Raw genomic sequence first — 13,980 nt, 5'->3', positions numbered from 1 at the left:
GTCAGCCATTCTTCTCCTTTATCCCAGAGCAAGCTGCTTACGCAGGTCTTACGAGGAGCGGCTGAGAGAGCAGGGGTTGTTTAGCCTGGAGAAGAGGAGGCTGAGGGGAGACCTCATTGCTCTCTACAACTACCTGAAAGGAGGTTGTGGAGAGGAGGGTGCTGGCCTCTTCTCCCAAGTGTCAGGGGACAGGACAAGAGGGAACGGCATCAAGCTCCACCAGGGGAGGTTTAGGCTGGACATTAGGAAAAAATTTTCACAGAAAGGGTCATTGGGCACTGGAACAGGCTGCCCAGGGAGGTGGTTGATTCACCTTCCCTGGAGGTGTTTAAGGCACGGGTGGACGAGGTGCTAAGGGGCATGGTTTAGTGTTTGATAGGAATGGTTGGACTCAATAATCCAGTGGGTCTCTTCCAACCTGGTTATTCTATGATTCTATGAAATGTGGCTACTGCCTTTGACAGATGCTTGCTCTTGGGTAGCGAGAGCCTGGAGAGCTTCCCTGCAGGAGGGGCCTGGGGATTCTGGTTGATGGCAAGTTGAGCATGAGCCAACAGCGTGTCCTGGCAGGCAAGAGGACTAACCCTGTCCTAGGGTGCATCAAGTACAGCATTTTTAGCTAATCAAGGGGGCGTGACTGTCCCACTCTACTCCACATTGGTGCAGCCCCACTTCAAGTACTGTGTGCAGTTTTGGGTGCTGCATTACAAAAAGGTTATCAAGCTACTAGGGAGTGTCCAGAGGAGGCCACAAAGCTGGTGAAGAGTCTAGAGGGGAAGTTGTATGAGGAGTGGCTGGAGTCACTTGGTCTGTTCAGTCTGGAGGAGACTGAGGGGGGAACCTCATTACAGTTCACTGCTTCCTCACAAGGGAAGGAGGAGGAAAAGGCGCTGATCATAGAATCATAGATTAGTTTGGGTTGTAAGGAACCTTAAAGATCATCTAGTTCCACTCCCACTGCCATGGGCAGGGACATCCCACTAGATGCAGTTACCCAAGGCCCCATCCAACATGGCCTTAAGAACCTCCAGGGATGGGGCAGCGACAACTTCCCTAGCAACCTGTGCCAGTGTCTCACCACTCTCACAGCGAAGAAATTCTTCCTAATGTCTAGTCTAATTCTTCCTAATGTCTAGACTAAATCTGCCCTTCTCTAGTTTATATCCATTCCCCTTTGTCCTGCCATCACAAGCCTTTATGAATAATCCCTCTCCAGCTTTCTTGTAGGCTCCTTTCAGGTACTGGAAGGTCGACCTCTTCTCTCTGGTAACCAATAATAGGACCCAAGGGAATGTCAGGAATATGTGCCAGGGGAGGCTTAGGTTGGATATCAGAAAAAGGTTCTTCACGCAGATGGTGGTGGAGCACAGGAACAGGCTTTCCAAGGAAGTAGTCACAGAGCCAAGCCTGACAACATTCAAGAAACACTTGGACAATACCTTCAGACCAATGGTGTGAATGCTGGGGTTGTCCTGTGCAGGGATAGGAGTTGGGCTCAATGATCCTTGTGGATCTCTTCCAGCTCAGTCAATCTGCAATTCTGTGAACAGATATCTGTGGAAGAGCTACCACCTCTCGACACATCAGTTCAGTGATTCCCTGCCCTTGTTTTTTCGTATTTGGCCTTCGAAGGAACTATCACTCATTCTAGCTGCAACTTAAGCCCAGTCTACCAAGTGATTTGAATCTCAGTTCTTTCAGTGCATCCTCCCAAGTGCATTTTCCCACATTTTCAAGATATCCGTCATGCCATTCTCCACGGCACTCTCTAGTCCCAAGTGCAGCATCTCAGGTTGCATACTTACAGGTGCTCCTGTGAAGCACAGGATTATCTTGAGTCTCATCACATGTATTGCCATTTGCAAACCTCAGCCTGAAGCTTCCTTTTCTACCACCATCAGGACAAACTGTCAGATCCTTTATCTGCAATCATGCTGACTAGCTGGCCCGACCATGAATTTGTGCAGTTGTTTAGCCATATCTAAATTTAGTGCCTTGCTGAAAAGTTTCATCTTTCCCCACCATCTCCTGTCACAACTATTTGTACAAGTTGCCAAAACTATTTTGAACTCTAATGCTATCTTATCTTTCGCATCTGTCCAGCTTCCTGTTGACTGCAAATTTAACAAGCATACTACTTTGTTACCCAGGTTGCTAATAAAAATGAAAGATAAGTGACCTAGAGCAACTCCCACAACCCTGTGCAGTAGAGTCTTCCGTTCTGACACTGGGTGCAAGACGGAAGGAAACCACTCCCAGACCAGAGCTGCTTACACAGCCCAGCTCACCCTGCTACCAAGCACAATTCAATCTCTGAAACCACGCTTTCCCTTTTTGCAAACCACCTCCTATATTTGCCCAACAGCCACCACAGACTGTATCCTAGAGTCAAGTGCAATAACGGTGCCAAATTCATCAGCCACAATTTCTTTTCAAGTAAAGGCTTCAGATCTTGCGCATGATGTAAAGTCAGTCCTGCCCCATCTGAAGTTAAGTTTTAACCAATATTTTTTTCTACTCTTGCTTCTCATGGGGGATTACGTTAGCATCTGCAGGCAAAGTGCAGATTCCTTTCAGCAAATTTCCTCATTTGCCTGTGTAACTGCACAGCTGTTCAACTACTTATTTTCCTGTCACCCACTACTAAGAGACTAAACTAGATAATTACTGCTTCCTACTTTCACAAAACTTGTTCTTCAGTATATAAAACCACTCCTTTCTGTTTGTCTCCATGAAAGGGCTATTTAGAGTCATAGCAGCTGGCTTACCAGGAGACTGAGTCCTTTGCTACCATAAGCAAATGTATCTGTACCTTCTCTAAGGAAGCTCCTTCCTCCCCTAAGCATGGGGGCAAGAATGTGGCTTTGTGTTGACCGAAAACACTGCAGCTATAGAAGGGAACTGGAGAACCTTGTCTTTAGGGCTAGAGAAGTCAAATCGTTCAGATCACAGCCAAACTATATTTCAGAGCTAGAATAAATACTATCTGGTCTTCTACTCTCGCCTTTGCTCTATCACCATCCTTTAATTAATAACTTCAGAGCTAGGTGGTTTTTTTCTTGACAAAGCACATCTTTACCTCCTTTTACTCATGTGCTCTGAGGCATTTTCTGCTTTTACTTCTTCCAGCAACTTGTCTTCCTTGCACAAGAGCCAAGTGGATTGCCACATTAGCTTTCCCATTCCATGTCATTACACTTTTAAGTAGAGTGCTTTCAAATAGCTAAATTAGCTTTTAAGTGATCTCAGGTGTAGTATTGGCCTTTGCTACAATCCTGCATTAAAGCTGATTTCATTTTTACTTACCTCCATTACTCAATTAAGAAGAACAGAAAGCAAAATGTAGTTCTGCACCTAGTAATTGCAGTCCAGGATGGAGCTGGGTGGTTCCATCACCCACAATGATCGCACATTGCCCATACACCCACAAGGGGAACCGGCGATACCTCACTTGCTATTTCTTGAAGTAGCTGGTTTTTGAGGCTGTAGTAAGAATAGTGATCTTCAGTTGCATAAGATTATTTGAAATAGCTTTGTGCATGTGTATGCCACCACCTGTATGCTCTGTGCTGCACCAGAGCAAGTATCCATGGGGCGAGGTGCACCCAATTTACAGGAGCTTCTGTAAGAACTGAAGTCTTTGCTCCAACAGCAACTCCCTTGTTTACTCACCTAGAAAAAAGGAGAATGATTTTCGTTGACAGCAAGCAGCTTCACTTTCTCCCACACAATATATATTAACATATCAAGAACCAAGCAAGTCTCTTCAGTGTTCTTGCATCTTACCACGCACATATACCAGTATCAATATCATATCACTGCCACTTGTAGCTGTATATGCAGTATAAGTCAGAAAAGAAAGGAAAAAGTCTAGAGCTTCTTATTGGCTAACCAAACTTTAAAAATTTTGTATAGATACCAAATCATGTAAGCTGGTTTAGCAATTAAAAGCCTATTCTCTTTATGCACACAAGCTGACCCTAATCACAAGGCTGGAGCCTGTCATATGCCTCAAAATACTGATATTTTGTTTTAATCACATTCCATTAGCTAACTTAAATTATGTTGCTACATTTTTGTTTTTATGGCACAAGTTACAGTAGGAGCTGGCTCACTCAAGCAGACTAACATGACTCACTAAAATGTCATAATCTAAGCTTCCCCATTTCTAACTAACTTAAAACCATTTCAAGATTAATTTCCCCTCCTTTTCAGAAAAATCCTTATTGTAGCTGAACTAAGTAAATAAGTATGCATTGCAATAGTCTGCCATGAATGCAGTGTTATATTTGAGATGATTAGAGTACGTAACCACTGAGACATTTGGGATCCAGTATGAGTTATTCCCCAGCTTCCCAAACTAACTTGACATCACTTTCTTCTCAGATGACCAGAAACCCGCCCTCCTCCTAAACCAAGTTCTGCACATCAGTACCACATTAAAGAACCTGCGACAAACTACACATTTTTCCACTAGTAAAATTCATAAGCAGACACAAGTGCAAAGCAAAATGTCATTTTATTTAATCCAAGGACTATTTTCCTTCTAGTATTGCTGAAGGGATCACCTCCTGGGGAATTGATCATTACAAAGTCCCTGTCTAAAAGTTCAAGTGCTCTTGTTGTACATTCTTTTGAACCACAGAAAACATAACGACCAAGTAGGTGGGCAGCTACTTGCACTTTTATCCCACCTAAATTAGCATTGCTTCAGGCTAGAAAACAATTCAAGTAGTAAAATCATGGAAACTGTTAACCTTTAAGGTCACTACCGAAGTATTTTGATCAAAAAGTCCTGAATGTATGAAAAGAATATTTGTACATGTTATGAAGACTTTTTTTTTAACCAGACACCGTCAAAGATGGCAGTTAAGTATTTTGGACCAGTTGTCAACCAGATATTTAAAAGTTCTATCTGAAGTTTTATTACCAATTTCATTATGCAATTCACTTTTCACATTAAGCTCTTTAACAAAAGCAACATATACCCGCACCAGAATCACTGTAGACAGATTTAGTTTTATAGAATGCCCTTCTGAAAATTCATTTCAAAATAGAGACGCTTTTTCTCCAGAACTGTAAAAGCCATAAAAATGCAAAATATCTGTTAGGAAATTTTTAATCAAAATTATTCCTTAACGTTCAAAATAACATTTAACCTCCTACTTTTTTGTTGTCATCCACATAGTGATCAATAGACTAAACAGGTAACAATGGTTCACGTTTTTCCCCCACCTGAAACGTTTCTTCTAACACAGGCCCAAGATAGTCAATACAGAGATTCAGGGACATGGATTATGCATGGCAAAGGTAATCCTCTATCATTTTAATTTAGAACAACTCTGATTCTAGCACACAACTTGGAGTCTCAGTTGTTTTCAATCTGCTCTAGGTCCAAGTCCCCACAGTCTAGAGGAAAGATGCCTTCTTCAGTGCTCTCACAATCACTTGTGTCCTCATCGCTTTCACACACTGCAGCTGCTTGCTTATAATCCCTTGTTTTGAAGCTGCCTTGGCAGGACCCATGATGCCTTACTTCATCCAGCTGTTCTTTCATCGGACTAGAACCAGGGGTGATGATGTTCATAAGATCATTTGAGTCACATGGGGATGACACAATTGTCTTCATTTGTGTGTCATCATCATCATCTTCATAGTCAAGGGAGCAAAGACTCTTGGAATTTTTCAAAGTCTGCAATTAAAAAAAATACATGAATATTAACCATGACTGTACAGTAAGAACATAATAAATGCCTTAAAGTTCTGAATAGATTGAGAGTACATACTCAAGAGTGCCACACATGGAGAAAAGAAAAAGGAAGAACAGTATTTACTTACTATGCAGTTATTTTGCCTATGTAAATTCTCATTACTGGGAAAAACTACCAGCCCCCCCCCCTTTTTATGCAGAAATATTAAAAAACTTCGCTTTAGCCAGCTACACAAGGAACAACAGACTGTTTGATGTATTTGCTCTGGATTTATCAGAAAGCTAAGCATTTGGTAGCATCAGCATTTGGATCAGACAGCTGCACTGCAGCCTTCTCAACAATTAATTTCTCAAAGTTCCCAAGTGCGCAGACAATGAACCTTGAGGCCTCACCTCAGACAGTGAGGGCTTGCAAGACAAATAGCACACTTGGGCAACCTCAAAACAGGAGAAAACCAAGCTTCTACCGCAAGCATCTTAGCCAGAGTCTGTTTAATTTGTCTTACCATTTAAACAAGACTAAAAGAATTTAGGAAGTCAGTTTATGAAGAAGATATTGAAGACAGAGTGGAACTTTATTTAGACAAAGTAAAAATGAAAAGAAAACCTCAGTAAATGTGCTGCCACCTCTGCCCCCGGGTAAAGGAATAAAATGCTTTTTGCTCCTCATATAACTGTACGGGATCTTTGACTAGAATCCAAAAGCAGAGTTTAAGGAAAACAGGACTACATAGAAGCTAGATATGAATAAGTAAGAAACGTCTAAATTCTGTCTCATACAAGCACAGAGTGAGGGGGATGGTGAAATGGTCAGGATTCATCTCAGAAGTGGTAACAGCCAGAAGAATAAAGCTGTGGCTTTCATCATCTTACTGCTTAAGTGACTTCAGTCTCACATACGCATGGCAATTGCTTTATTACAAGGAGATCCACAGGGAACAAGACCAACTTTCACACCCATTCTCAGCTTCCTCCCCCAGTTTGTCATTTCCTAAGTATTTTAGATTTGTTGACACATTCAGATGAAATGGGAACATTGCAACATTCCCAGTATGCTATATTCCAGATGCTCTCCCAGAGCACTGGATAATCTTTCTACTTCACCACTGCACACCAGCAGCCCCATGAGCAGCTTACCGATATCTTTGGGTAGGTTTTAAACAACACTTCAAAAATTCAGAGGAAATCTGAATGAGATCGCCTTGCCTGTATGCACCTGGATGAAGGGGATGAGAGTGAGGAAGCCCCACTGAGGTGAGTGATTTGCCTGACCCCTTAGGGTTGATCTCACATAAGGAACATCTCACAGACGAGACCACTGCCACTCTGAAAGTTGATGCAGTTCCTTAGACATCCCTCCATCAAATCTACATGGAAAGTTTGAGAGAAAGTTCAGGTAAAACTAAAAAGCAAGTTTTTGAGTTTTAGAGTTCAGTCATAGCACAACTGGGCTGAGGAGTGAACAGCAGCACTGGTACAGGATGGTGATTCATTGCTGGTATCTCTCCACCGGTAAAGATACTGCCACGGGACTCCCAAAGCCTGCACCACATGAACACGCTTCAGTGTGACCCTCTTCACTACTGACCAGAGGTTTGTTATGCCTGTATCTCACACAGCTATTCTATTGTTTAAACAACTTCGTGTCTTACAATAGACATTAGGCGAACAGTTAAAAAGCTGTAGGTTTCAGGCAAGAAGGATCTATACGGGATAACCTAGTTTGTTTGGACAGGCACAAACAAGACCTCATTTAGAAGTTATTTATGCAACTACAAGACCTGTATCCAAAGACCAGCTTTCAGCAAAAATGACTGTTGACCATAGTTCTGTCAGGAGGAATTCAACATCTTTGTTAGCCATGGTTAAAACCCACTTCCATTTGCAAGTAACTAGCGTCAACAAAACCGATAACCTTCCATGACCAAAAAGTTTTCCATTTCTAAATTTCACTCTCCTACAGAAACAGTTTTGGTATAAAATGAATTCCTGTTTTCAAAACATTTCTATATATCTTAAGGCTTATTCAATATAAACATCTGAGCTCCTTTTTATGACTAAAATATATGAATTTCTCTCATATTCACTTAAAAGCAGAACAGTATATTTCTGAAGTTAAAAGTGCTAAAGGATATTTTAATCCTAATTCTATCTCATTACTTTTAAAAAACACCTTTCCTGTTGTGTATCTCCATATAGGGGATACAATATTTTCAGTTCTTTATCCTACAGTAGGCACTGGGAAGGAAAGGGATCAAAAAGAGGAACACTTTGAAAGTTCTGCTTTCAATGTTTTAGAAAGGAATTCCCAAGTCCCCCTTCAAAATATCTTGTATTCAATTTACTGCTAGAAATTAATCCAACCACACAGCTGTCTTTCTAGAAGGTTTGTGTACATAAATGGAAAATTGCCTGTTAGCTGTACTGTGCTGAAACCACTTGAATGGGAACTTTTCGCCAGTTCCAACACAACAGCAAGTGCATTCAACTGGTTCTTTGTTCACCCACTTGTCACAACCGCACCAAACTAAAAATAGGTGGATTTATTATCTCACAGCACAATCCCACTTCTTTCACAAAGCGAAAGGTAGAAATTGCAATGCATTCAAGCCCTCTGAACTGCTGCTTTACATGTTACACTGGTACAGTACCACACCTTTCAAGCACAATTGTGCTCAGTGGGGAGCCTGCGAGTACTTGCTCAATGGTCCTCATTTTATAAAGGATGCTGGACTAACAAGACAAAAGAGTCCACAGTTGGCAATGGATAGAACTCAATCAGCTAAAAGTATTCTTTTGTGTGATGGAAAAAGGAAAAAAAAAAGAAACTGAGTTTTAAAAGAAGTGAGGCGATAAAATGTCTGAATATTAAGAAAAAAAACTTTGTACTGAAAACAATGGTGGGGAAGGAAATAAAAGAAATCTCTCTAGACCCTTGCCATACAAAGCAAACAAGAAAGGCCCAGAGCAGCCTGAAAGGAAGATAATGCCTGTACTCTTTACTAAACCTCCAGTTCAGAAACCCGCAATACATCACTTTCCAAATATAAAAAGCAATAAAAAGGTTGTTTTTGTTTTACTAACAAAACTGGAGCATTTGCTACAGTAGTCAAGAGGAAAAATAAGTCATTTACGTGCATGAAAATGCAAGGTATAATGGAGGCAGCAGTTCTCATGCTGCTTCCCCATGCCTCCATCATACACCAAGTCCACCCATTTTACCCCTCAGCTTTGAATGGGGGTGGAAGATACAGCTGCTCTGAAGAGATGCAGCTGCAGCAGCTGGCACAAAGTGAGCAGCAGAGGAAGCCCAAAACCACCGAAAGTCCTGAGCCCATTCTACTGCTTCTCAGCACTAGTCATCACAACAGGATGGGCTGCTCCCTGAAGCCACAGACTTAAATTAAACTACTTATCTGGCTTGCTTTCTGTCCCAATCTGAGAATTTTGCCTATGACTGCACAACACGAGATAATGCTTTAAGAGATACTGGCACATAGTGTTTCTCGACTGCTAAGGTCTCTCCCAGGGATATGAATGATGTGGGTGATGCACTGGTCCTCATAATGAGATAATCTTGGAATTCCCTGGAATATCAGCCTCCAATCTAAGCGTCTAATGCTGAAGAGGTGGCTCATACGTGGAGCAGCAACACACTACTTTTTCTGTTGCTTCCCTGGACCTAAGCAGTCAATGGAGACGGGGAAGGAGCAAGTTAGAAGGGCAGAGATGGGGAAGGAGCAAGTTAGAAGGGCTGCATACTCCTTTAAAGGCTTCAGAGGTCCTTATTTCACTTCCTGGACTTAAATTCCCTGTAGATTAGTCAGACTGGCTCAGAAACAAATGTCTTTGCTGTTGGTAACTCATGCTACAGTTACATTTTGGATAAGAAGCACCACACACAGCACAACATATCTTGGACAGCAACCTATCCTGAAAATGTTACAGTTTAGCCTCAGCAACAATGAAGTCCAACCATGGTACAAATTCATTAAATCATTTAGTGACGCTCTCCACGTAAGAGGGGAAAAAAAAGCTGTGTCTTCAAATTATAAAAACAAACTTACAAAAGACTGGTCCTAAACAGCTTATTGAGAATCACATTGAAAACTGCCCCGTGAACCTACCATCACCTGACTGACATCACATCCTACACAGACATGAACAGCGTCCCTCCCTGTAAACTAAACCTTCCATTCACACATCTAATTACTTCCATTAATATCATTACCTGTGACAATGCAAGTCAGAGGCAGTGTTGACTGTAAATCATTAGAAGTGTCAGCTGGTTTTATAGATTAAAAAAATACCTCATCACAGTCCTAATCCTGGCATCTTCTACCATGCATACAACAAAAAAAACCAGTAAGTGCTGTGTTTATGTAAGGAAATATTAACCTTTCTGTGGAGTAAAGCTCTTGACATTTGACTCCAACTTTTCTATCTTGAATAGCACTGAGCATTTTGTGAACACTTCAGTGTTCAGATATAACTGCAAGCTTCTTAAAGGTGAGGTTAAGAACTACTGCTTCACCAGTATGAAGTAGTGCTGACAGGAGGAAAACAATATAGTATTCATCACAATGTTATATGCTTGAGGCTTTCTAGTACACCCTAAAAGTTAAGAAATAAAGTTAACTGGGAAAGAATTTCTCCCTGCTCAAATAAGAAATCGGAGGCACCCAAAATAAGATGAGCTTTAATTTTAAAATGCCTAAAAAATACTTCAGGTCAAAAACCAATGCAGATTTTTAAACTATGCATTTGAAGTAAAAAAAAATGAAGAGTCTCTTTTCTTGCATAGAGCTACAAATCAAGTTAGTTAAAAAAAAAAAAATCTATTTATGTATTTTGTGGAAACAGAATCAAATCCCTAGAAAATTCCTGACACCTTCATGGGCAAAATTTAATTTCTCATCAAATTAACTTCAGGAACCAAACATGCTGTTCACTTGTTGCAGCTCTGCAGTTATCCCTCATCTTCCTGGAAATTTGACATGTATTTTAATATTAAAAAATGCAATGCTTATTTCATCGTCTATAACTAGGAAGCAGAAAAGACATGAATATGCTGGATATGAATGAGAAAGTGCCAACACCCTCTACCATTTTGCCATGTAACAAATGGTTATTATTAAGCGTCTAATTATATCAGAGGTAGAATTACTGCTGCAGTTCCTGTAGTCAAATAAGGCAAATCCCATTTGCAAAGCCAAAGGCCTAGTTAAAAATCAATACAAGCTGACATGCAGCAATATGGCTATGACTTGAAATGAAAGTTGTTCACTACTTTGTCTCTGCTGTATCTTCAAAGGTTATTTTAAATTTTTTAGACGTAGGTGCCCAGGAAGAGAGGTAAACCGACATCGACTCTTTTCACATCAGACGCTAAACAGCATCATGAAGTAGCAGGCTTTCATCTTCCACTAGCCAGACTGTTCCAGATTTAAGCATGCAGTTTTCTGGTGTAGTCTACCATGAAAGTTGATCTATTTATTGGCCTAGATTTTAGTGTTTATAGTCTAAATTGTGCCACAGCATCCTTAGAAATTTTGCTTATGAGCTGTAAGGATTTGTGATATAATTTGGCTTTTTATTTAATGCTATTAGTTGAAAAAAAATAACTACGGCTTAATGAAATGCAAATATTTAAGTGAAACGCTGAATTTGCCTAATTACACTCACATATGCAAGAATACAAGGCTGTTCATCATGTGAGATAACTGGCAAAACCCACTGGAACAGTAAAAGGTCTGCAAATGAGAAAAACAAGATGCACAAAGACTGGGGATGACAAGGGTCCAGTTCTCTGGCCGAGCATCACTGCAGCCCACACACATTGGTCACCCACACTGGTGGGGAGATTTTGGGAATGGACTCATGCACTGCACTCTTCGGACCTGTACAGCTGCCTCCTTGTCTAGCTGGGAAACTCTAAGATCCAAATAAAACTACTGCTATCACACCAAATTCTAGGTAGCCAAGGGTGAAGTCACAGGCATCGCAGATCCTGAATACAGCAGGGTTTACAACCACCATGGACTGAGTTCAACTAGAAAACCTGCCTTCTCCTTCTCCCTGCCTCAAAGTCAGACAAAAATTACTCATGATGGGCAACTCCGCATATGAAATCAAGTTTCACATTCATACTGAATATCCTCTCCACATGCTTTCTTTGTAGTGGGCTGCAAAGATCACCTAAACAACCAAGGGGGATTTTCTCCTTGGTTGCTTAGGTCATCTTTGCAAATTAAAGAAAAGTTTGTCAGTCTAAAGGTGTTACTCTAAACTGAATTGAAGCAGACAAAACTCTACTGCTGTTTCTCATTCATTCCTTTCTAAATTAAATTTTGGTCAGACAGGGGCAGTTTAGTACAGAGCTAACACCACTTACAGGAAAGCCCAGGACTACTCATCATAGGGTTTAGTTTGTTCAGTTGTTTTTAAAAGACAAATGGGAAGCTAATTGAGTTAATGCCCTCCTTCATGTAATACAGTTAAGAATATGATTCAACAGCAAAACTAACGTGAAGCGGGTGAACACATATGGCAATTTTCCCCTTATATAAAACCCAGGCCAACATTAAACTGCATTTTAAAAAGTTTATAGAACAGAATTTTAATTAAGATGTTGGCATTTTAAGTTTTCTAAACTGGTGAATTTGTGAACTGCAACCTTTTACCTTTCCTTTATCAGTAAGTATAAATCATGCAATCTTATTATGAGAATATGTGGAAATACAAACACCAGGTCAACCTATTTCACCTGCATGTAATTAAGTAAAAAAGTTTCAACTACTCTTAGGGCCACTGCAGCAAGCATAAATACCTACAGATGCTATGAATTATTCCATTAACTATAACAGAAGAGGCTCACACAGTAGATTTAACTCTTCTGAACTGGCTGAGGATCAATATAGTGTCAAAAAGTGGAACACAATGACATTTGCTTTGTTCAGCTGAATAATACAAGACAAGAGTTACAGCCAGGGAGAAAGAAGATTAGGCCAAACAAGACAACTACTAGATACAGCAGCAGCATTTATCCGAAATGCACTGATGCATTCCCGAGGTTTTGTCGAAGTAAAAATACCACCACAGAGAAAAAACTCAAAAAAGCATAGAAATAGCAGGAATAGTGATTGGGAAGACAGGTTCTAGCTCTGTTTTTGCTCAGGCGGCAGCTGCAGTCAGGGGTCTCTCGGCAAACCGAAGTAATTGCTCTGCCTTAAGGGAGACAATTGTCTTGGCACACCTTCATCTAGTTATTTCCCTACTCCCTGCTTGACCCTATGCACATCTAACATGGATAGGTGATTTAACCACCTTCTGGGTGGATAAGAGCTGGACAACGTGGAATTGGGCTTTCACTGTGCTTGAGAGCTTCACAAGCTCAAGAAGCTTCAACCTGGCAAATTCACATCAGCTAACTGCATTAATGAGCAATGGTGTGATGAACAAACAGCTGCAGCATTTGTGTTCATGCAAGGACAATGAAAACATCTGGTTTTGTAGAAGGGCACAGAGTGAAACAATGCAAGTACGTGCTCTCTCCCAGCAGAGATTACTCCTGTTTTGCTAGAGTTATTCCATCTTTTCCTTTTCAAAAACTTTTACCTTTCCTTTTAGAAAGGAAACACAGGCTGTGGAAATAAGAAACAACTTGAAGTATGTATTACCAGCTTCATTAACAATATGAAAAAACATTTTATAGTGACTTAGTTTTAATAATGTCCAATTCATATGGATTTTATAAAGACACACCTAGTTATCTACATTTTAAATGGGGAAAAAAAACCCTCTGCTCACATTAACATGATAGACACATCCCTTCACATCAATATATACTAACATACTTCACAGCTGCTCAAAATGTTGATACCTTTGAGCAGCGCAAGAAAACTTTTTAAAAAGAATGATTGCTTGCTGTATCATCTTCCACTGTTCATTATTCAAGGTCCAAAACCAAGGACCACCCTGGGCAGCCAAAGCCTTCTAAAGCTCTGACAGAGCAATTAACAGACTTGTATACTACAATCAGTTCTAAAAATCACAAAGTTACCTTAAAACCACTAAGTTTTACTCAGCTTCTGGATTTCTGACTAAATGTGCTCAAACAAGAAGAGAAAATATTGTAGCTGTGCTTCCACAACACACTGAATAATCAGTCACGTTTTGAAGTTCATTTTACCATGCCAAACGCTGTTCTCAAGTAACAGGGTTTAAGTTGACTGATTACGCACCAGAGTAACACAGGACAGGATTTGACC

General features: G+C 40.6%; 1 protein-coding gene across 1 annotated transcript in view; it reads right to left on the bottom strand.

Annotated features, from left to right (window-relative positions):
• Positions 1 to 4,500: 4,500 nt before the first annotated feature.
• The window catches only part of FAM53A (family with sequence similarity 53 member A), a 69,366-nt gene continuing 59,886 nt past the window's right edge, over positions 4,501 to 13,980 (bottom strand). The window contains exon 5 of the mRNA XM_069856484.1: positions 4,501 to 5,692. Within this exon, the coding sequence (XP_069712585.1) occupies positions 5,369 to 5,692 (324 nt within the window). The 3' untranslated portion in view covers positions 4,501 to 5,368. The remainder of the gene's footprint in view (positions 5,693 to 13,980) is intronic.

Source organism: Phaenicophaeus curvirostris, chromosome 4, assembly GCF_032191515.1.
Source record: "Phaenicophaeus curvirostris isolate KB17595 chromosome 4, BPBGC_Pcur_1.0, whole genome shotgun sequence".
In the NCBI taxonomy this organism is placed as follows: Eukaryota; Metazoa; Chordata; class Aves; order Cuculiformes; family Cuculidae; genus Phaenicophaeus; species Phaenicophaeus curvirostris.
The sequence above is the reverse complement of the archived record's forward strand: the minus strand, read 5'-3'. Positions and strand labels throughout refer to the sequence as shown.